The 25,067-nt window shown below is 33.9% G+C and overlaps 1 protein-coding gene and 1 pseudogene across 2 annotated transcripts in view; one reads left to right on the top strand and one right to left on the bottom strand.

Moving 5' to 3' along the window:
• MNAT1 (MNAT1 component of CDK activating kinase) overlaps nucleotides 1–25,067 on the top strand; it is a 176,542-nt gene that overhangs the window by 42,099 nt on the left and 109,376 nt on the right. For both annotated transcript variants that reach the window (XM_088797359.1, XM_019750784.2), the window contains exons 2-3: nucleotides 14,375–14,527; nucleotides 16,441–16,514. In XM_088797359.1, coding sequence (XP_088653485.1) covers nucleotides 14,375–14,527; nucleotides 16,441–16,514 — 227 coding nt within the window. The remainder of the gene's footprint in view (nucleotides 1–14,374; nucleotides 14,528–16,440; nucleotides 16,515–25,067) is intronic.
• LOC109457699 (small ribosomal subunit protein eS27 pseudogene) lies at nucleotides 8,889–9,141 on the bottom strand (annotated as a pseudogene).

Below are 25,067 nucleotides of genomic sequence, written 5' to 3' on the forward strand. Positions count from 1 at the left end.
GTACACGAAGTCTTCTTTTTCCCCCCCAAAGTGATCTATTTGTTGTTTCATATATAAATTGTGAGTATTTATACCTTTGTTTTGCTGTGATTTCTGCCTGGAATGTCGTCTTTCTTTTGGATTTAAAAGCCAAAAATTCTTCAAGGCCCAGCTCTGTTCAACCCATTTCTTGAGTCCTTTCCCAACTGTAATCCTTGATACTGGCTCCTTTGAACTCTGGTCCTTATTGATCATTCCTTATATTAAGTCTTTATTGTAATAGTATTTATTGAGAGTGTTGTATGTGCTTGGTATATTTCTAAACATTTTACCTGTATTAACTGATAAATCTCCTCAACTCTATGAGGCAGATCACATGCCCTCCACCTTCCCAACCCCTGGAAGGTATTAATTTTCTTTTTCACAAGGAAATTGAAGCACAGCGAGGGTTGATAATTTGTTTAGGGTTGCATGCCTAGCAAATGACTAAAGAAAAGGAGGCAAAATGGCTCCAGAACCCGTGCCCTTAACCACCGTGCTCTAAGTTGCTCAATAAATAATTTGCTCAAGGGGTGAATCTACTTCTGTTTTGAACTTAGCAGGCACAGCCTTGTCCTGTGTGTCTTCTTGCCTAACGACACAGTGCATTCTGGAAGGTAGGAATCAAGTAGTATACTTCTTTATATTATGGCTTTATATTTTATACTTCTGTAGGTAGAACCACAAACAATAAGTGCCCAGTAGATATTTGTAGATAATGATAGTGAATTCAGTTTGATCCTTAGACTTGCCATAGTGTAACATTAACCTTATAATTTATTGTCAAATGGATCTAAGCCTTCTCATAATAAGTAATCTAAAGGTTCAAATACTCCAGCATTATAGATAACACTGAGATTTCCTGGTTCTGAAGCTGTAGGGTTTGTCTAGATCTGGAGTATTCATTCAGTTGGTAGAAAGATTCCTAGAAATTAAGTGAGGTAGATTTCTGGCCTGCACTTAAACTGTGACCTTTTACAGGTCATTTTGTTTTTTCCACCTGAGAAAGGGGAAAATAATAACTAACTCAGCCTTTATTTTTTTTATTAGTTTCAGATGTACAAAACAATGTAATAGTTAGACATTTATACCCCTTTTATTTATTTTAGTGTATTTTTCCAGGATCCATCAGCTCCAAGTCAAGTAGTTGTTTCAATCTAGTTGTGGAGGGAGCAGCTCACAGTGGCCCATGTGGGGATTGAACTGGCAACCTTGTTGTTAAGAGCACCGTGCTTTAACCAACTGAGCTAACCCGCTGCCCCTCAGCCTTTATTTTTATTTTTATTTTTTTATTTTTTATTTTTTTAAGATTTTTATTGGGGAAGGGGAACAGGACTTTATTGGGGAACAGTGTGTACTTCTAGGACTTTTTTCCAAGTCAAGTTGTTGTCCTTTCAATCTTAGTTGTGGAGGGTGCCGTTCAGCTTTAAGGTGTTGTCCTTTCAGTCTTAGTTGTGGAGGGCACAGCTCAACTCCAGGTCCAGTTGCCTTTGCTAGTTGCAGGGGACGCAGCCCACCATCCCTTGCGGGAGTCAAACTGGCAACCTTGTGGTTGAGAGGACGCGCTCCAACCAACTGAGCCATCTGGGAGCTCAGCGGCAGCTCAGCTCAAGGTGCCGTGTTCAATCTTAGTTGCAGGGGGCGGAGCCCACCATCCCTTGTGGGACTCGAGGAATTGAACTGGCAACCTTGTGTTTGAGAGCCCACTGGCCCATGTGGGAATCGAACCGGCAGCCTTCAGAGCTAGGAGCATGGAGCTGTAACCTCCTGAGCCACTGGACCGGCCCCTCAGCCTTTATTTTTTAATCATGGTTTTTGTATAGATTTTTAAGCTTTTAAGGAGAAAAGTTGTGTGCACTTAAAGTAGTATCATATTCTTATACTTTTGTTATAATAACTTATATACCATTATGTTGGTAGAGATTCAAAAGAATGTATTATCAGCAGAGCTGTGCTTTATTTTATGTTTTAGCATGAGAAATTAAAAATTAAGAAACAAAGTTCTTAGCAAAGTATATTTTTTCTTGTAAGGGAACCACTCCTCCTCTACATACCTGTGTGGATACAGATATGTATTTGTATGTTTATTTGCTTAAATATGTGCTTTTGAAAAGTATTGTACCATTTTTTAAAATGCTGAACATAATGTATTTTCAGTTAGCAAAATTACTATGTTACATAAACTTTTGAAGAGATCCTGGAGGATCTCTTGGTTTAAAGCCCTTTAATGGCCACCTCTTGATTTGGGAGTGGGATCGAACTCACCCAAATTACAGGACTGGGAAAGTCATAGTCCTAATAGTTTAAAATAGTAGAATGGTTGCCTGGATAACTGGAGAGGCAAACAAAAGATATCCTCTGTAGCAAGTTAATGTGAGAGTAAGAATCCAGATTTTTCATTCTTTGTTGAAAATCATAAATGAATAGATAAAACTTGATCTTGTGCTAAGAATATATAACTTTGCTTAAAATTTTTTCTATTGACATGAAATTCATATTGCGTAAAATTATTCATTTTAAAATGAACATTTAATGGCATTTTGTACATTTACAACGTTGTGCAACCACCACCTTTCTGAAACATTTTTATCAACACAAAAAGAAATCCTATACCCATTAAGCATTTACTCCCCATTTTCTCCTCCTGACCAGCACCTGGCAACCGCCAATCTGCTTTCTGTTTCAATGGATTTACCTATTCTGGATATTTATATAAATGTAATCATACATTATGTGACCTTTTGTGTCTGGCTTCTTTCACTTAACATAATGTTTTCAAGGTTCATCCACGTTGTAGCATGTATCAAGACTTCATTCCTTTTTATGGTTGAATACTTCTCTTGTGTGTATATAGAACAATCTGTTCTTCCATTCATATGTTGGTGGACATCTGGGTTCTTTCCTCCTTTTGGTTATTATGAATAGTGCTGCTATGAACTTGCTTGTACATGTATTTGTTTGAGTACCTGTTTTCATATCTTTTGAGTATGTAACTAGGAGTGGAATCACTGGGTCATGTGGTAATTCTGTGTTTAACTTTTTGAGGAACCATCACACTGTTTAACACAGCAGCTGAACCATTTTTTATTCCTACCAGCAATGTATGAGGGTTTAATTTTTTCGTATCCTTACCAACACTTGTTATTGTCTGTTTTTAAAATATTATAGCAGTCCCAGTGGGTATAAAGTGATTTGTATTGTAGTTTTAATTTGCTTTTCCCTAATGACTAATGATGATGAGCATCTTTTGATGTACTTGTTGGTCATTTGTATATCTTTTTTGGGGAAATTTCTATTCATGTCTGTTGCCCAGTTTTTAAATTGTTTGTCTTTTTGTTGTTGAGTTATGAGTTCTTTATATATTCTGAATACTAGACACTTGTCAGATATATGATTTGAAAATATTTTTCCCATTATGTAATTGTCTTTTCACTCCTTTGATGCACTAAATATTAAAAAATTTAATGAAGTGTGTAATAGATCTATTTTTTTTATTGCACGTGCTTTTGGTGTCATAATTAAGAATCCATTGCCAAATCCAAAGTCATGAAGATTGACACATAGGTTTTCTTCTAAGAGTTTTATTGGTTTAGCTGTTATATTTAGGTCATTGAATAATTTTGAGTTAATTTTTGTATATGGTGTGAGGTAGGGGTTCAACTTCATGTGGCTATAACTTTGATTTTTAAAATAATGAATTAATAATTATTTTATGGTTGTAAATTTCTACAAACATGTCTACTGTATAGTTTTTATACATGTATAATTACTGATAAGATTTATTAATATTTTTGTCTGTAAAATTAGATGTGATAGGTTATTAGTGGATTCAATAAGAATATTGCATATGATAGCATATTTTAAAAATCAGTTTCAGGTGTACAAAGCAACATAATAGTTAGACGTTTACACCCCTCACAAAGTGATAACCACCCCCCACCCAAGGTACTACCCCTCTGACATCTTATGTAACTGTTACAATACCATTTACTATATGATAGCATAGTAACTGGTATTTAAGTATTAAGTTTTGTTTCACCTAAGAAAGTATATAGGTCATATTTCACAAAACTATTTTATACTTTGTCATAAAAATAATGCTTCATATTTGAAAATAGAAGGGCCATTGTTAATATGCAGATTATCTTTGGAATTAATTTCAAAACAGTGAGCGATTCTTAAGAAAGTTTATTTTATCTTAAATTTTTGAAGATAAACAATGGTTTTGCTTATCTCTAGTGTTTTTTGGAAAGAAACAGAAGTTTCTTCTGAGTTTTGATAATATAAAAACCCCGGGTATCAGCTATAATCTTACTGAGGTTTTCTTTATGCTGAGTTCTAACTACCTAGATATTTCCATTCTTAGTCTAGGCCTTAAATTTTGTTTTTCTTTAATTCTGTTGACTACATATATTTCAATAATTAACCAAATCACGAAGCTGGCTTTGTTAATGGAGTTCATAACTTAACCCTCCCATATTCTAACAACTCAGAAACTCTTATCAGAAGTAATGCTTATTAGTGTTTAAAGTTAAAAAAAATTTTGAGGGGGGTTTCGGAAATAAATACTTTTCCTAGAACATGCCCTTGGTATCAAGGAAAATGGAAAAATATGCATTAATTTTGTAAAAATACCAGAATTTAGGATGTTGGAGGTGCTGAATATTTAAGTCATAATTAGGAAATATTCTTTCTTATAGTCTCTGGACAGTTTGAAGAATTATTTGGTCAGATGGAAAAGACTTTATAAATGTAAAGATACAGCTAACAATTATTGAACATTTACTATGTGCTAGGTACTGGTTTAAGTTTTTTAATATGTAATAACTCATTTAATTGATTATTGGGTGGTCATTTAATTTGTTAAAAGGTCTGAGTTTTCCATCTTTATTAGTGAAATTTAAAAATAATTGTCCCTATCATTCAAAGAATAAAAAAAAAATACAAATTTAAAATATGACTTAAGTTTTAAAACAATCTGGGAAACAGGTCTCCAGCTTGTCTATTATATATATTTATATATTTAAAACTACGATTCAACCAATTTTATTTTTTTGTCTATTATATTATTAATTGATGTTTCCTAGTGTTTATTGAATATTTAAAATGATTAATTTAAAATGTTAATAAATATTGAGCAAACTTTGATATACTTTGCTTTCAGGAAACAAAAATGAAAACATTTTTTTGTAATAGAATTTTTTTAGAGCAGTTTTTGACAACAAAACTTACAACAAAATTGAGGAAAAGGTACAGAGATTTCTTATATACTCATTACCAACATCTTTTTTCAGAATTGTACATTTTTTTACCAAGGATAAACCTACACTGACACATCATCCAAAGTCCATTGTGTAATTTAGGGTTTACTCTTGATGTTGTATATTCTATGGGTTTGGACAAAAGTATGGTGACATATATCTATTATAATATCATAAAGAATATTTTCTGCTCTAAAAATCCTCTGTGCTCAATCTGTTCCTCCCCTACCTACTACTACCCCTGATCTTTTTATTGTCTCCATAGTTTTGCCTTTTCTAGAATGTCATATAGTTGGAATTGTATACTATGTAGGCTTTTCAGATTGGCTTCTTCTTTTTATGGCTTGATAGCTTATACAGTTTAAGGAAAAAATTATATGGTATTAGTTCTCCACAATCTCTCAGTGGAAAGAAGCAGAGGAAATACTTACTAACTTATTCCATGAGGCTAGCATTACCTTAATACCCAAACTAGACAATGGCATTACAAGAAAAGAAAACTACTTTTTCTGTATCTATTGATATGACCATGTTCTTTATCTTTTTTAGACTATGTGATGGATTATGTTCAGTGATTTTTGAATATTGAACCAACCTTGCATACCTGGGTTAAGTCCAGTTGGTGATGGTATATGATTCTTCTTATACTTTTTTGGATTGGCTTTACTTATATTTTGTTGAGGGTTTTTGCATCTATGTTCATGAGAGATAATGGTTTGTAGTTTTCTTTTCCTGTAATGCCATTGTCTAGTTTTGGTATTGCCTCTGCTTTTTTCCTCTGAAAGAGATTGTGGAGAATTGGTGTAATTTCTTCCTGAAATGTTTGGTAGAATTCACCAGTGAACCAATCTGGACCTGGTGCTTTCTGTTTGGGAAGGTTATTAATTATTGATTCCATTTTTAATAGACACGGGCCTATTCAGATTATCTTTCTTCTTGTGTACATTTTGGCAGATTGTGACTTTGAAGGAATTTGTCTAGGTTATCAAATTGATGGGCATAGAGTTGTTTATAATATTCTTTTATTATCCTTTAAATTTCCATGGAATCTATAGTGCTGTCCTCGCTTTCATTTCTGCTATTAGGAACTTGTGCTCTCTTTCTTATCTAGCTTGGCTAGAATCTTAACTGATTTTATTGAATTTTTTCCCCCAAAGAACCTGTGTTTTGGTTTTGTTAATATTCTTTATTGATTTCCTGTTTTCAATTTCATTGATTTGTGTTTCAATTTTTATTTTTTTTTCTTCTGCTTGCTTTTGATTTAATTTGCACTTTTTTTAGTTTCCTCAGGTAAAAGCTAGATTATTGATTTTAGATCTTTCTTTCTAATATATACAGTCAATGCTATAAATTTCCTTCTAAGTACTCCTTCACTCTATCCCACAAATTTTGCTAAATTTTATTTTCATTTTCATTTATTTCAAAATATTTTAACATTTTTCTTGAGCGTTCTTCTTTGGTCCATGTATTATTTAGAAGTGTGTTTAATCTCTAAGCATTTTGAAATTCTTCAGCAGTCTTTCTGTTGATTTCTAGTTTATGTAATTCCATTTGTGGTCTGAGAGCAGACATTGTATGATTTCTGTTCTTCTAAATTTGTAGAGGTATGTTTTTTGACTCCAAATGTGGTCTGTCTTGGTGAATTTCCCATGTGATCTTGAGAAGAACGTGTAGTCTGTTGTTGGATGAAGTATAGATGTTAATTATCCAGTGGATTGATGGTGTTGTTGAGTTCAACTATGTTAATATTCTGCCTGTTGGATCTGTTTATTTCTCATAGAGAAGTGTTAAAGTTTCCAGATATAATAGAGGATTTATCTATGTTTCCTTCCAGTTCTGTCAGTTTTGGCCTCACATATTTTGATGTGCAGTTGTTAGGCACATGTACGTTAAGGAGTGTTGTGTCTTCTTAGAGTATTGACCCCTTTATTGTTACGTAATTCCTTCTTTATTCCTGATATCTTTTCTTGCTGTTAAGTCTGCTCTGTCTGAAATTAATATTGCCACTCCTCCTTTTTTTTTGATTAGTGTTAGCACAGTTTATTTTTCTTTACTATTTACTTTCACCATTTACTTTATGTGACCTTATATTTAAAGTGGGTTTGTTGTAGACAACATATTGTTGGGATTTGTTTTTTGATCCACTCTGACAATTTGTGTCTTTTAATTGGTGCATTCAGACTATTGATATTCAAATTGATGGCTGATACAGTTAATGTCAACATATTCATTACGATTTTTTATTCTTATTTGTTGTTCCTTTTTTTGTCTTCTACTCTTTCTGTCTTTTGTGTTTTTAACAGCATTTTATGTGATTCCATTTTCTGTTTTTCCTTAGCATATGCTACACTTTTTTTTTTTTTACTTTTGTAGTGACTGCCCTAGAGTTTGCAATATACATTTACAACTAATCGAAACCCAAATTAATCCACTTTCAAATAACGCTGTACCACGTCACAGGTAGTGCAAGTACCATATAACAAAGTAATCCTAATTCCTTCACCCATCCCTTGAATCATTGCTTATCATTCATCTCACTTATGTATCTTCATACATAAGCATATATGTGCACATAATGTATATAGATAAGTATACATAATCAAATAGATTGTTGCACTTGTTATTTTGAACAAAATATATTTGTTGTTGAAAATGTTATTTGTTAGATTAATTAAGAATAAGAAAAATAAAAGTTTTTATTTTACATTCACTTATACCCTTTCTTTATGTAGATCAGAGTTTCTGACCGATTACTTCCCTTCTCTCTAAAGAACTTCTTCTAAACATTTCTTGCAAGGCAGGTCTGTTGCCAACAAATTCCCTCAAAATTTGTCTGATAAAGTCTTTATTTCTCCACTTTGGAAGGATAACTTCTCAGGGTACTGAATTTTAGGTTGGAGGTGTTTTTCTCTAAATAACTTAAATATTTCACTCCATTCTCTTGTGCGTTTTCTGAGAAGTCGAATGTAATTCTTAATTTTGTTCCTCTGTAAGTAAGGTGTTTTGTTCCTTTGGCTTCTTTCATGACTTTTTCTTTATCTTTGCTTTTCTGTAATTTGAAAATAATATGCTTAGGTGTAGGGTTTTTTTTTTTTTTTGCATTTATCCTACTTGGTGTTCTCTGAGCTTCCTGGATCTTTGGTTTGGTGTCCGATGTTAATTTGGGGGAAATAGTCAGTTATTATTTCCAATATTCGGTTCCTTTCTCTCTTCTTTTTCTGATATTCCCATTGCATGTATGTTATTCCTTTTATATTCTGGATATAAAATATAGTCCTTGGATATTCTGTTGTGTTTTTCAGTCTTTTTTATTTTTAGTTTTCAAGGATTCTATTGATATATCCTCTTGCTGAAAGATTCTTTCCTCAGCTGTGCCCAGCTTATTAATAAGCTGCATTGTATCTCTTTTTAGTTCTTTCTTAGAATTAACATCTCCCTGTTTACATTGCCCATCTGTTCTTTTATGTTGTCTACTTTATCTGTTAGAGCCTTTATCATATTAATCACAGTTGTTTTAAATTCCCAGTCTGGTAGGTAATTCTTTTTTTTTTTTTTTTGTCATTAAAATGTGTTTATTGAGATGGTTCCTCACTCTCTCATCTTGGTGTTTTAGTGCTGCCTCATTTGGAAGGAGCATCCCTCTGCAAGCCTTGCTTTTCCTCCTGTAGGCTGATAGGAGGCAGTGGAACAGCCAACACACAAAACTACTGTTTTGTGCTTGACTAAAGATGGTAGTGATTTTATAGCATCCTGGGCATTTCACATCCATGAAGCAGGAATTGGGGCTCTGCATCAGGTGCTTCTTCTTGTGTTTCCTCTTCTCTTCTGGAGAGGGATGAAGGAGATCCTTAGTGAGAGGCATTTTTGTGTGGGGAGGTTGTAGTGCTGGAAAGGTGCTGGTAATTCTTACATTTCTGCCATGTCTGGTTCTGATGACTTTCTGTCTCTTCTAATTGTGTTATTTGCCTTTTGGTATGGCTTGTAATTTTTTTCTTGATAGCCAGACATGATGTACTATGTAAAAGGAATTGCTGTAAGTAGATGTTTAATAATGTTGTAGTGTGGTGTGGGGGGAGGGGAAGCAGTCTGTATTACTATAAGATCTCAGTATTTTTAAGGAGCCTTTGCCTCTGGACTGTGAACTGCACATGTGTTTCTCAGTTTTTTCTTCCCTTTAGATGGGACAGGATGACTAGAGGGGGTATGTCCCTTCTCCCAAGTGAATTAGGTTCTGATAATACCCCACCTGGTTAGGCTCTGGTTAATTAATATCTCCTGAGGGCAATCCTTGTTGACAAGAATACAGTACACTGGTATATTTCTAAATGGTTCCTTTCTGTGCCTGCTCCCTTTTACATATAAATTATGATTGAATTAAGGTTCATTTGTTCTTTATAAATAAACCTTTATTGATCACGTATAGCCTGGTTTTCAGACAGTTTGGTTTCAGTAGATTTAATAATCTTAAAAATTACTGAGGACTCCTTAAGAGCTTTTATTTATGAAGGTTTTATCTGTTAACATTTACCATATTGGAAATTAAAATTCAGAAAATTTGAAAATATTTGTTAGGTACCTATTATGTATTAACATAAATAACGTATATTTATGAAACGTAACTCTATTTTTCCAAAACAAAATAATTTTGTGAATGACTAGCATTGTTTTACATTTTTACAGATCTCTTTAACATTTGGCTTAAGAGATGACAGCTGGATTATGATATCTGATCCTCCGGTGAATCTATTGTTACATCTTTTGGTTGAAATATACTTGTATGAAGATGATCTAGCCTCCATAGATATGTAGTTAGAAAAGAGATAAACCAGCACTAGCCTTTTCAGATATTTGTAGATATTCTTTGGCCTACTTAGGTAAATATATGTTTAGTTCCTTTGAATCATTGTGAAAGTAAAGGTAATGTCTTATTTAGTGCAGGACCTGCATTTCTGGAAATTGTAGTATTTATTGAATTTGCCCTTTCCTTTCCCAAGGTGGAGTTAATAGTAATGGTCCCTGTGGAATACATTCTTGGCTTGGTATACTGGCAATTTGTTCTCTTTAAATTCTCCAAAGCCCTGGTGGCCATGATGTATTCCTTTACTATTCATGTAATTGTTTGTCAGTTCTCCCAGTTTGTAGTATTATTTCTGAAGCCTTTCATAAAGTTAGCTAGAGGACTTTTCTTCCAATTTCTAACTGAACTTAACCCTGTTTCCTCAACAATATCCTTGAAGGGACACCAAATCTCTACAAAACTTGCATCTTAATGTCCGACCCTATCACCTGCACATACTTTTTGGCTGTTCTGGGTCAAAACTATTCGTCAGTGGCAGAAAGAATGGGTACAGCAGAGTAGAATCCACATCATTCAGAATATGCTTCGCTCAGGACAATGAAGTTAGAGCTCTCCTTGGATTAGAGCATTTGGAGTATGGTGTGTTGGCACTCACTGGCCAAGAGTGTGCAGTATAATTTGTTGCGCTATTGCTTATTGGCTGAGAGCTTATGATAGTGTACATTTATTAAAGAGTTTCATTTGTTCTCTTCCTACCATTGTATTATAAGCCCTTATGCACAAAGTTGGTGTTATTCTCTTTGTATCCTTCATGTTGCGAAAGCTAATTGATTTTGGATATGTTGAGTTTGAGGTAACTTTATTTTTCAAAACAAAAAATATGCCCATGGGACACCAAAGAGGGATTGTGCAGTAGGCAGTGCTTAACAGTGACTCAAGAGATACTTTTGGGCCGGATAGATGTACTCACCAGGGGGCATTATTATAGGTCGTTGTGAAAGTTGAGAGTAAGAGTAAGATTGAAGGAGAAAATGTGGAATGTGAAGAGGACCGTGGTCAGGTCTCACTAGGTATCTGACTTTAAGCCAGATATTTGACTCCCTGTGCTCACTGTCTTCATCTGGATAGTAAGGAAAAGGCTATCTACATCACAAGATTTTTAATACATGTTATTTTCATTCTAGCTTTTTTACATTTCCAACCTCTTTTTAGAAAATATTTACAATGCTGTTCAAGAAAGGATTTAAATTTGGCTTAGGGGCTTACTGGGCAAGAAGGCAAAAAGAGAAATTGGATGGATTCCATGGTCCTTACTATTTGTAAGGAAGATACAAACCCACTGTGGGGTGGGGGGGGTCATGTTTTCTTGGCACAACTATACCAAATTATTAGCTCTTTTCCCCCCGTGTATAAATATTTGTATATATAGCTCTATTTTTCTGGCTCAAAGTGGGCTTAAACATATTCTTTGCTTGTTAGTTGTAAATTGCTATGCTAAATGGTAATAGCCGACAGAGATTGATTAATTATTAACTGTGAGTTCTAAGACAATGAACAAAAATGGTAAACATAATTTTTTTCTTAATTTTGAGAATGAAATTTCTTCCCACTCCCATCAGGTCTTTTGTCTCTTTATAATGTTTTTACATTTGTCCCAGGCCATCACTTCTATTTTTATGGATGGATTCTTTGCTTTAAATCCCAAAGCAGTATGTTTCAGTAGTTTATAAATCTCTTCCCTCGGGCTTTGGACCAGATTCATTCTGAATTCTCTTTTAGGTATGAAGTGATCCATACCAGTGTAACCTAAAGACAGGAATGAAGTGATTGTGAAATTTAATAGCAAATTGTCAAGGGTTAAGTTGAGAATGTCACATAAGTAAATATAATGCATTTTTATTTTAGTTGCTGAGAAATGATTATTGTGGTAATGAAGGTTAATTGGATTTCATGACTAATTGACTTGAAATTCACTTTATGTTCAAATAGGTAATTCCTTACTTTTTAAATCAAGATTGTATATTCCTTGTATCAAATGTTATTATTAAATTTAGAGTTTTGAAGTCATCAAAAATTTGTTTTCACTACAAATAGCTGAGGTTTAAGAAACCTCTTTAAGATGATGAAGATTCAAATTAGGACACAAACTGCTTGAATACTCCTCTTACTCATTTTAACTTCCATTTGAAAGCTGATAACATTGTTGTACAGTGAGGGGAGAGGAGAGAAAAATAATAACAAAATTGCCTAATACACTGTTCATCTTCTATAGGCCAGTAGAATCTAGCTGAAAACCTAACCATCATGTATAACAATATCTTTGGGAAAATGTATTCTGAGTTCCAAGTAGCCAGTTTGTAAACAAACTATTGGAACAGTCTATTTGTAATTTGACTACCTTTTCCAAAATGCAACATTTGTTATTTTTTGTGGGTTTTTAATGAATTCTTGAATTATTTCATTAATGCATGTCAGTAATACTGTATTAATTTAATTAACTAGTGATCATTTAGGTTATCTACCTCTAAAATTTTCTCATTCATTTAGGCCAAAGATTTTTTTAAAATGGTTTATTTAGTTAACTAAAATTCCTAAAGTTTTAATGTTCAAAGATATGGCTTTATAATCAGTATTCACTGGTACAGAGAAGATAGCATAGTTTGGGAGAGAAAATTTCCTTAGCAATATCCAGCTGCTACTCTAGAGAGTTCAGTACGCATGGATTTAAGAAATAATTTATAGGAGGAATAAAAATTTTAACAGAAGTTACCACTTGTTTTTTATCTTTCAAGACCATGGGTTTCTGTTTCGAGTTGTTTCTAAAAGCCAAGGAGCTAAAGAAGAATGGAAAGTGCTGATAAAACTAGGTTACCTCAAAGAAAGTCTTAATACAGAATTTGTGATTAATTATTTATGTTTTCCTAAGTCAATCTATTTTAATAATTATTGAAATTCTGCTGGAATATAATTGCTCTTGAAAAAGTAAAAGCAAACAGGTCTAATAAAAATCTTGACAAAGGAATATAAGTAGTTAAATATTCTTGATATAAGAAAATGAAATCTAAAAATAAGTTGTCCAGAGAGAGAAGAGGGTGGCACCATTCTGGTTTTTAAAAACAAAAGAAAACCGTAAAAATATCTTTGGGAATGGGTAATGACCAAGGATTTGGGCTTTTTCAGCAAATTTTTCTATGTTCTGCAGAATGTAAGATTTTTTTGAAAAAATTTGTAGTACTGTTGGAGGCAAAAGATTGCCCACACACTGCTGTTTTGGTTGCTCTGCTGCCAGATGAAGTGAACTAGCAATTATCAACCTTTCCTTCTTCTTCTTCTTCTTTTTTTATAGGACTAGTTTTTGTGGATATAATTTGTAAGTATATATTTTGTAAATATGTAGAAAAAGATCTAGCTGCATAAATACTAAACTTAACAGTAGTATGTTTCCTGTGGAAGTGAGGTTATAGAACAGAATGAAGTAGAACTTTCAGTTTTTTTCTCTTTAAACTTCTATATTTGAGTTTTAAAAAAAGAATTATTTGTTCTTTAAGCAAATTAAACTGGAAAGGGAAAAAGTATCGGGAAATAAATTATTTAAAAAAAAATCTTTTAATACTGTTGAAATCCTTATGATTCAAGGCAGATTTTTAAAAAGTGGAGATGTAGAACTGATTGTGGAAACAAATAATGTATTATGTCTCATATACAATATGACCTTTAGAAATATTAAAGTGTTGTATATTATAATACCTTGTTAACTGAATTATTGATGGAGACCACTCTCCAAGCCCTTGTAATTCCCTCTCTCTTGTAATTCCCATTTACTTAATGGCTTACTGAACTTTCAAAAAACTTTCTTCCAAGGTTGAAAGGGGAAAAAAAAGTCTTGGTTTTAGTGACTGTGGTCTGCAGGGCTTTCTTGCCCAGGTCTAAGTGTGGTGCTGGACTGAGAATGGAGGTGACCGTAGACCGCTCTTTTGTATGCCTCTTTGATTTCTCCCTATCTTGCTTCCTCTGAATCCTTCTATTCCCCAAATCAATTTGTTTTAATTTGGAAAACCAAATTGGTATCCCTTGGGACACCTATGTCTGAAAAGCTTCAAATGGAAATGAACATTTTCCAAAATGTTCATTTTGGAAATGTAAGAGTGTAAGTACTATCAGTGACTAATTTTCCATGCCCCCAAAAGCCCACCCAAACAAAAAAAACACCAAAAACAAAAGAAAGGCAAACTATACACAGACTTGTTGCACGTTTGAATGCTAGCTTAAACGTTACACTGTATTTTTCTCTGTACAGGTGTGAAAGTTGTGTGGATTTGCTGTTTGTGAGAGGAGCTGGCAACTGTCCTGAGTGCGGCACTCCTCTTAGAAGGAGCAACTTTAGGGTACAACTCTTTGAAGATCCTGCTGTTGACAAGGAGGTTGAAATTCGGAAAAAAGTGCTAAAGATGTAAGTATTATTGCTTGAATGATTCAGTCCACAAAGAGGACTTTAACGATTATCTCAATATTATTATTTGCTGATAGCAATATAGACAGTTTGGCAAGTGACTAAATAAGTACAAATTCATCTTTTATATTTATAAATATAATAAGATATTCATTTTATATTTATTCAGCCAACATTTATTAAGTTTTCAGTAATATTAATTATCTAACCTTTGTTAGAGAAGAGTGATCCTCTCCATCAATGGCTTCATAATTCATTTATTTCCTTTTCTTTTTTTTTAAATTTATTGGGGTGACAATTGTTAGTAAAATTACATAGATTTCAGGTGTACAATTCTGTATTACATCATCTATAAATCCCATTGTGTGTTCACCACCCAGAGTCAGTTCTTCCATCACCATATATTTGATCCCCCTTACCCTCATCTCCCACCCCCCAACCCCCTTATTTCCTTTTCTTTAATTAACAGATAGATATTGAGTACCTACTATGTGCAAACACTGAATTATACATATTAGGCACTAGGTACAACATGAATGAAACAGCTATGAACCTTGCCCTAAAGAATAGCACAGAGGATAGCACAGAAGTAGACAATTAAAAGAGTTAAGCAAAACAAATAGGTGATTATAAATTGAGAAAAATGCAGTGAAGATAGTGACTAAGTGTTGGTGTGGGTCAGTGATGTCAGGTAGGGCCTGAGGAGGTAACATTTAAGTTGAGATTTGAAGGTTATTAGAGAAAAGTCATGTGTCAGCTTTAGTTTATTTTGATACAATATCTCTATGTATGTGTATGTGTACATATATATTCCTTTTCATTTATAATTTAGTTTTGTACTCTTTGTTAATAGTTTTGGGTTTCATTTTATCTGTACTCTTGTTGTAAGCCACCTTATTGTGTTTTGAAGTTTAAAGAATTAATATATTTAATTTATTATTGTTTTATTTATTTATTTTTGGTGGTTACATTTCAATCTTGGTCAGCAGTGTTTCAGCAGTATCTTTGTAAGTACCTAACCAGTGTTACTTTTTCAGTGCCCCAAGCTGTTCTTTTATTATTTTGGATTACTTCGGGGAGATTGTCTCTCTTAGATGCTTATCTTTTATCATTAACTCCTGTGGTTTTCTAATTCTTTATAGGTGCATTACAACACTTATAGATTTTTCTGATCTAGTATTCCTTAGACTGCAACCATCAGGAATAATAGGAAGGTATTATTTGGATTAAGGGTCCTAATTTCTTTTTCGTTCTCTTAAGTCTTAGAAGGATTTTACATATTGTACCATTCTCTCCTGATTCTACTCCTTCTCGGTAGTCACTATACTAATTTAAGAACATTCTTTTTTTTCCTTCATTTAAAGATTTTCTTGGGGACGGGGAACAGGACTTTATTGGGGAACAGTGTGTATTTCCAGGACTTTATTGGGGAACAGTGTACTCTTCCCAGCACCCATCAGCTCAAATCAAGTCATCCTTTCAATCTTAGTTGTGGAGCATGTAGCTCAGCTCCAAGTCCAGCCGCCGTTGTTCAACCCTAGTTGCAGGGGTACAGCTCACCATCCCCTGGTGGAGTTGAACCGGCAACCTTGTGGCTGGGAGCACAAGCTCCAACCAACTGAGCCATCTGGCCACCCGGGAGCTCAGTGGCAGCTCGTTGTCTTCATTCTAGTTGTGGATGGCGCAGCCCGCTGGCTGATGTGAGAATCGAACTGGCAACCCCACTGCCCAGAGCTCATGCTCCAACCAACTGAGAACAACATTCTTAGCATAATTACAAACCTGGTTTCAAGAAAACAGTGTTTTCCATAGTAAGCAATCCTTTTCTATGTATCGTGTATGAATTAAGTAAGAACAAACTAGTTAGATCTACTGAAAGAAAGTGATATGTTATTTTTTTTCTTCTCTCGAAGATACAATAAAAGAGAAGAAGACTTTCCTAGTCTAAGAGAATATAATGATTTCCTGGAAGAAGTGGAAGAAATTGGTATGTTTTTAATGTTTGTACTTTTGGTGTGCTAGCTTCTGTGTCTTTATCTCTTAGATGCCTAGGAGAACATTTCAAAACTCTCAAACAAGTTTTGTTGTGATAGCTGATGTTTACCTAATTACTTTTTGTTGCGCTTAATCATATTTGTTAAACTGAAGGCATACTTAAGTAAGACTTAAGTAATAAAATTTTGTCTTGGGAAAAATATGATGAATAGAGGTACTGCCACTTTACAGCTGGGGAGGAAGGCTGTATCAATGTATATCATTTGTATGTCGATGATATAGTAACCAAAAGGACAGAATATTCAGATTTTCCAAAAATAGGATTTCTATTAACTATATCCATTGTGACTAAAGGCATATGTTGTTTATCATCATTTATGCTTCTGTGTATACAGTCGTTTTAAAATACTTTGATGAAATATTCTGTTACTTAGTGTTATTCTAGAATCAGAGATTAATCTTAGTGCCTTTCTATTATGATTAGTTAAAAGGATGTTTTCATCAAAAGAAAGTATTGTTTCTATTTTCTTAAATAAGATTTCAGAGATGTTAAAAAGTCAAGAAGTTGTTATATATCAATTAAAAAATTAATGTTTTTTAAAGTTGCCATAATTATTGAGTAAACCTGTATTACTCAATAATTAACTCAATGCAGGTATAGAACTGATACAAAAAAATCATGGACTGAAAATTAGGATGAGCCTAAGAATTAATTTCGATTAATAATGATAACTTAGATATACTCATATTATTTCTTATTTAAAATATGATTATAATAAAATTGATTATTCTTGAGAAGGCATATATATATATATATATATGTGTGTGTGTGTATATATGTGTGTATATATATATATATATATATATATACATATATATATATGGTAAATCTTTAGAAAATTCAAATTCCTGAGGAATGGAGTATTCTAATTCCTTTTAGTATTTTTTTATTAACTGAGAAAAACCCAGAAAATTGTTTTATTTCAACTGTTGTTGAAACTTTTCTAAAATATCTAAAATATGTCCCAGCAAATAGCATGTGCAGAATATAATTTAAGCTTTTTCTGAGATCTTTTAGTGCTTTGGAGCCATTGGTTTTTCATTATAATTGTTTATTGCATTTTGTATGTAATCTTAGCAACTATGAATGGCTATGGATTTTAGCTGAAAAGATGGTGGAATTGGGAGTGTCAAGGCAAAGTAGAAAAAGTTAGGATATAGACTGAGAAGATAAACCAAAAGGAAATCTGCAAGAACTGGACAAGTATGCCAATATATAGAAATCTGGCTATATATAAATACTAAGTATAAGACAAACAGTCTGGTCAGGCAATAAAGAGACAGGAGACAGATGTCATGAGCAAGTTGAATACATGGTCATAAGTCCAAGCAGGCAGGCAGGATGACTAGAACAAACTAATGGATAAAGAAGGTAGGGAAAAAGGTATCTTGATTTTGGACCAAAGTTCTGGTTGAACCATAACTTTTAAAAAATATATATCTTTTGCTATGAGATAAATTACTTTGAAGATATGAACAACCTGGGACCGGTAGGTAAAACGAGGTTCATGTCCAGAAGTGGGAGCTAGGATTGACAGCAAATTTAGATATAAGGGCTATACAATATGTAATCTTTTCTTTACCAGATAGGGAAACTGTGGCTCAGAGCATTTAATTTGAAAGTGATGCTACTATTATACATATTTAGGAAGGCCTATCTTCGTTTGCAGTATATTGAAGCTCTCTTAATCAACCTCCACTTAATTGACTCATTGCAATAACTGACATTTCCCAGTTTTTCCATAAAATGTACTGACTGATGCCCAAAGCATAATGAATGCGTGATAAATCCTGTCATTAGAGGATGTCCTCAAGTAGACCTCTATACTTTTCTTACCAATTCAGTTATACACCAAAAGTTGGTTGCATTGTTAACCAAACCTTATTATGCCAGTGGTACTTGTTACTATAATTATGTAATTTAATTAAGTAGTTTATAAGGTTGGAAAAAATTGTAAAACTCCAGAAGGATTCTGCTTTTCATGTTCTTGGTCCACTTTAAAAAGAAACTGAACAATATAGAAGACAGGTATAGTTTATACAAGAAACTCCAATCAAAGACTAGACTATGACTCTATGTAATTTACAAAATGACTATACTTGACTATATCTGTTTTAGGTTTAAGTTTTTAAGGAGTATATATGTGTTTCCTTCCTTTAACAGATTTTTCTAAACAATCAATTACTAATCCTTATTATGTTGGGTAGAGAGCAATTCTATTAATATTTGAAGATATTGATGAAGTTTGGGACCTAGTCTCATGGACTTAGAGTTTATTTTCTGAACTTCAGCTCAATTCAGCAAATAGTAATTGTTCTATGTGAACTGCTTTACTTGCTGGGAATATATGATCTTTGCCTTCAATAAGTTCAGAGTCTAAAGGGGGAGATCATTATGCAAACTAATAACTATAATGTGAAAATAGTATAGGCACTTATTTATAAAGTGTTGGGGGAATACAGATACCAAAACAATTCAGTATTGGGAAATAGAGGTATAATGTGGTCAAGTTCAGAGAAGGGGTCACCTTTGAGTGTGATCATAAAAGATGAGTAGGAATTTACCAGGTAGAAAATGGAAGAACATTTGTAGCAAAAATCAAAATCACAGAGATGCAAGGGTGTTGAGCGTATTGGAGAATGAGTGCATAATCTGTTAGAGGTAAATAGTTCTGGGAATGACTGGAAATGAGTCCTGAAAAACAGACTGGACCTCAGTTAATGAGGGTTTTGTAAGCTAGGCTGTGAGAGTAAGAATTTATTCTGTGACCAGTAGTGAGCCAGTGGGACGGTGTGATAGTGATGTGGAATATTGACAAGAGATACCTTGTCAATAGCTATCATTTTTAAGGGGCTATTGCAGCAGTTTGGATGAGAAACAATGAGAACTTGGAGTAGGTTAGCAGGGATCCCAGATAAAGGAGATGCTTTAGAGATAGAATATTCCAGTGACTAATTTGATGTCGGAAAGAGCAGGCAAGAATGAATTAAAATAATCTGATCTTGGTATTCATCAGGAAAATGAAAGCTGGAGAGCAGGCAGTATTTTTTTGTTTTGTTGGGTGGAAAGTGTAGAAATAAGGGAAAGACTAGTTTTAGCCATTTTAAGTTTTGTTAGGGTGTCGCTGGCTCCACCGCTTAGTTGTGTGTCATTGTTCTGATTATTGTGGTATAAATAAAACTTCCTTTAGAAATCTTGTTTCAATAGCTATTTACTTTTTGTATTTTATTCATGCTTTTAAAGATGATTAGTTAGATATTATATCTGTATTGGCTATCTCTGTGTTAATCAAAAGTATAAGATGTCAATTTCATGGGCACCTGCTAAATGCTAGACTGAACTATACTCATATTATCTCACATAACAATTTGCACAACTCCAAGAGACAGGCATTTTATCCCTATATTACATATAAAACAAAAAAGAGGCAGAGAGAACTTAGGTATTGTGCCAAAGATCACATAAATAATGGTGCCAAATTATGAACATAGGTTGTTTTGTTTGTTTGTTTGTTTGTTTGTTTGTTTTCCTGACTCAAAGAGCCCATGAAAGTGCTTGGTAATGTCCAAGAGTAGTTAGCAGTCTGAGTCTAGAACATGGGGTGTTGATTGGTGGAATAGTGGGACATGAGAGGAAAGAAAAAGGAGGTTGTGGGCATGTTTTGAAGCATCTTACAGGGAGAATGGTGCCCTTGATGGTGCTTAGGCCTAGATTGAGAGGAAGAGAGTTGTTAGGGTGGCTAAGGAATTACGTTGGAGGATTTATAAATTGGGGATTGGTCTGTTATATAAATTCCATTATGAATCCTTTGAACATCACAAATATAAAAAATTTAAAAATATTAGAATTTTGAATAATGGCATAAAAATTACAATGTAGGGGGCACACATGAAGATGAACTTTCTTACAGCATTAACAATAGGCTCTTTTCTGTGGTTATGACAATCTAAACATAAAAAGTCTTGTTCTTTTGGCCCCAGGGATTATCTCAAAGGTTTGTTCTTAGTTTCATAATAGACAGATTATTCTTTTGGTTCAGGATATGCTTATTTTAAAAGGGTGAGAAAGACCTAAGGCTTTAATTATAAATTCTGGAGGTCAAAAAGTCTTCGAAATTGTACTTAAGTAACATTAAATCTTTCAGAAAATACAATAGGTTTTTTTGTTGGTTTTTAATACTTCACTAAAGGCAAGTCAACATCTGAGCTACACAAGTAACTAGATAAAGGGCCAAATGATTGTATAGAAAATTATCTTCTATTCCTTTTTCTTCAAGGTTATTATACTAAGCTGATTGATTGTGGTGTGAATGAGACTTGCTTCATATGAAAAGTTTTTAAAATAGTAATCCATTGTGTTTTTTTTCTTTTTTTTAAAGGGAGAGCTTTGTATTATTTATGATTTGGATTCACATCTGTCATATTGCTATTACCTTTTTAATTTAAAAAAATTAAAAAATGAATTAAACAAATTTGTTCTTATAGTTTTATTGGAATTCATCAAAGTTTTTAATAAGCATAAAAGAAATAAATTATATATAAACATAATTTCACTTACTGTTTAACTTTACGTATTTTTGGGTTTTATTTAATGGAAGGTTTAAATCAGTAGTACACTGTCTAGCTTGATGATAAACTGATTTTTTTTTTTCCTTGAACTGCTCTAAACATTCCAGTAGAATTCAACATAGGATGTCAATTTGATTACCTGTGTGTCTCAGTAGATTCATACCATAAGAAACCAAGATTATTTGTTCCTGTAGTTTTGCATCTGCTTATTTTGGCATCTGTATCATTCAATTCTCTAATTATAAAGATCATTTTAATTAAACCTATAATTATAAAGGTAATTATAAATGTTAGTATTGGTTTATTTTTTTACTCTCGTGATAATTCAAATATTTTTTTGAGTTCTTACCAGATGAGAAATTCCCTTTTTAAAAATAAACTTTATTTTTTAGAGCAGTTTTAGATCCACAGCAAAATTAAGTGGAAAGTACAGAGATTTCCCATATACCTACTACCTCACACATGCACAGACTCCCCAACTATAAACATTCCCCCACCAGAGTGGTACATTTGCTATAATTGATGAACCTACATTGACATACTCGTATCATTATTGCCTGAAGTCCATGGTTTACATTAGGGTTTACTCTTGGTGTTGTGCGTTGTATGGGCTTGGACGAATGTATTACAGCATGTATCTACCACGATGGTATGGTCCACAACAGTTTCACAGTCCTAAAAATCCTCTGTGTTTTCTGCCTATTGTCCCTCCTCTCTTTTTCCCCCAGCCTCTGGTGACCACCTATTTTTTTTACTGTCTCCATAGTTTTGCTTTCTCCAGAGTGTCATGTAATTGGAATCATATAGTATGTAGCCTTCTCAAATTGGCTTTTTTTCACTTAGTGATATGCATTTAACTTTCCTCCATGTCTTTTCATGGGTTGATAGCTCATGTCTTTTTAGTACTGAATAATACTCTGTTGTCTGGATGGACCACAGTTTATTCATCCATTCACCTACTGAAGGACATCTTTGTTGCTTCCATGTTCTGGCAATTGTGAATAAAGCTGCTGTAAACATTCATGTGTCGGTTTTTGTGTGGACATAATTTTCAACTTCATTGGATAAATATCAAAGAGTGCAATTACTGGGTTGTATGGTAAGAGTATGTATAGTTTTGTAAGAAACCATCAAGTTGTCTTTGCAGAGTGGCTGTGCCAGTTTGCATTCTCACTGTAATAAATGAGAGTTCCTGTTGCTTCACATTTTTGCCAGCATTTAGTGTTGTCAGTATTTTGGATTTTGGCCATATTGGATTTTGGTGTGTTTTGGAAATTTTTCATTTAAGTAGTGGGCGTGATAATGATGAATCAGACCTAGAATCTGCCCTCAAGGAACACTCTAGTCAATCAAATAGATATGTACATTGAAAATAATTATACAGGGTAGAAAGTGGATACGTGCTACCACAATGATATTAGGTAATGTATTGTGGGCATTTGGGGATGGAGAGATTGTACCTGCAAAGTGAATTACAAGGAAGATCTGCATATTAAATTGGATATAGAAGGGTGGGCCAGATACAGATATCCAAAATTGTCCTGGTTTGGGGTTGGTGCTAAGATGGGCCCTCTGGGAGCAGTGTGATGGTAGGTATGGAGGTGGGAAGGTGTGGGGTCTGTACTCGTGCAGAGGAATAGCTGAACTGGCCGAGCAGTGGTTTTTAGGCACAGAAGCAATACAACTAGTATTGTAGAGAAAAGCCTAGGCTTTGGAATCAGATAGTCTAGGTTAAAATCCTGGTTCCAACATCTACTAGCTGTATACCTTGGATATAATTATTTAATATCTTTAAACCTTATCTGTAAAGTGTGAATAATAGTAGTACCTACGATTTCTTAAGGTTATTAGGAGGATTCAGTGATGTAATTAGGTCAAATGATGGCCCCAGTGCCTGTCATAGGCCTGTCATAGTGCATGTGGCATTTCACAGAGGTTTGATTCACACACACACACACACACACGAGTGTAATCCTCAAGCAAAATTTTGAGGAGATTACTTCAAGCCAACAAGTGAGGGCAAGCCACTCTGATTGGAATGGCTTGGTCTCTCTTTCCCTTGCTTAAAGAGGCTCTGAGGAATCTGCAGCACTCACAAAGCAGAGAGGGAAAAATAATAGAGAGGTAAGATTGGATTCTTTTTTTTTCAAGGCATTGTGGATGCAGAAGCAATGAGTGAACTTAGTGACTCATGACTGAATGACATAATCAGAACTTTGTTTTAGAAGGGTTAATTTGTGTCTGATTCCATTGAAAGGATAGTTTATTCCTTTAATAATTATTTATTCAATAACTAGCATAGCACTAAATATTTAATGAATGAAACAAGGATACTTTTAGTTTTTCCCTTTTATCTCTTGATCATATAGTTTCTTGTATTATTACTTTAATGTCACGTGTGTAGGGCTGATCTCCCTAGTAAGTGTTAGTCTTTGAAAACAGGAAGTTCTCTTGTATGCTCACAGCACCATAGTATTGGGAACCTAATAGATAATCATTAAATTCTTTTCTCCTTTCCTTTTCTCTTTCCCTTATGTCTAGATGATATAGAGATTGTATAAAATACGATTTTTGAATGCAAGATGAAGTGCAGAGTAATGAATGTTGTGTATGTGTACAAATCATATAAAGTAGAAATATTTTTATATGAGCTCTAAACAATGTTTTCAACATTTATAAGAGAAGTAAGTTATTTCTCGTTAGGGGAAACGGAGAACTTCATGGAAAAGTATTTGGGTAGACACTTAAAGTCTGGGTGTATTTTCAGTAGTAAGAAAAGGGGATCAGGCATTTTGGGTAGAATGGTGTGATCAAAGGAATTGTTGCAGGAAGTGTGGGGGACATTTGAAAAATACAGAGCTGTCTAGTTTCATGAGAGGTCTTTATTAAGTAAGGGGAGATAAAAGTGGTTATAACCAGTAGTTAGAGCCAGAAGGTTTCTGAATTCTAAAAGTGTTTAATTTTTTTTTTTCCTAGTAAAAGCAGGGAAGGCAGAAGGGATGAGAGAGGACTATAGAATGGTGGAGGTGGAAGGTGATACGAGGTATGCTTCAGAAATATTATTCTGGCAGCATTGTGTATTATGGATGGGATTAGGGTATAGGGTACGATGCAGAGATTCTGGAGATACGAAGTTCAGTCAAAGATTATTATACATTATTCAGGGAAAAATAAGATCCAGGCTTGGTGTATTGGCAAGGTGCTTGGAGATGAAGGGCAGTTTTAAAGAGATTTTGGTGGTAAAATCTGCAGGATTTGGTAACTGGTGCTTGTAGAATGCAAAGGAGAGTAGGTCAGCTGAAGGAAGTGTTAAGTCTTGATGTTTTAATATGATAGTCCCATCACTAACAGTAAAGAAGTTACAAGGAGGAGCAAATTTGGAGATGTTTATGTGTTTGGTTTTCTATAAATGCACTGAGATAGTGTTAGCTTTTTCTAGCATTTATTTCGCTGAAACTGGGAAGTGATGAGATTGCCCAAGGAACATAGAGGGAGGAAAGAGGGCAAAAGCCGGAATCCTTCAGATTAGTGTACCAAGAAGAGCCAGAGATGGACACAAGAATGAGTATTGGAATACTAGGAGGAAGATCAGGAGACTGTATTAACAAATTAGTCAAGCAAAGGAAGTGCCTGAGGAAAAAGTGATCGGCATTTATTATGTGCACATAGATGTTGAGGGTGGTGGAGGTTGTGAACAATTATTGGATTTGGATAGCCTGTTAAGTATAAGGAGTAAGTTGTGAGCGGTTGGCAGACATAGTGGAATCAGACCATATTAACTAATGGATCACAATTGCCTTTCTGAGTGACAGGGCTAGTTTGGAGTTTTCTTCTCTGACTGTTTTGTGTTGGAGCCAGAATGTGGTTTATGGAGAATGCCCTACATTGCGTCCTAGACAGATCTACTGGTTTAGCA

The sequence above is a fragment of the Rhinolophus sinicus genome, chromosome 3, assembly GCF_057876585.1.
Source record: "Rhinolophus sinicus isolate RSI-liver-muscle chromosome 3, RSI-T2T, whole genome shotgun sequence".
NCBI classification, from domain to species: domain Eukaryota; kingdom Metazoa; phylum Chordata; class Mammalia; order Chiroptera; family Rhinolophidae; genus Rhinolophus; species Rhinolophus sinicus.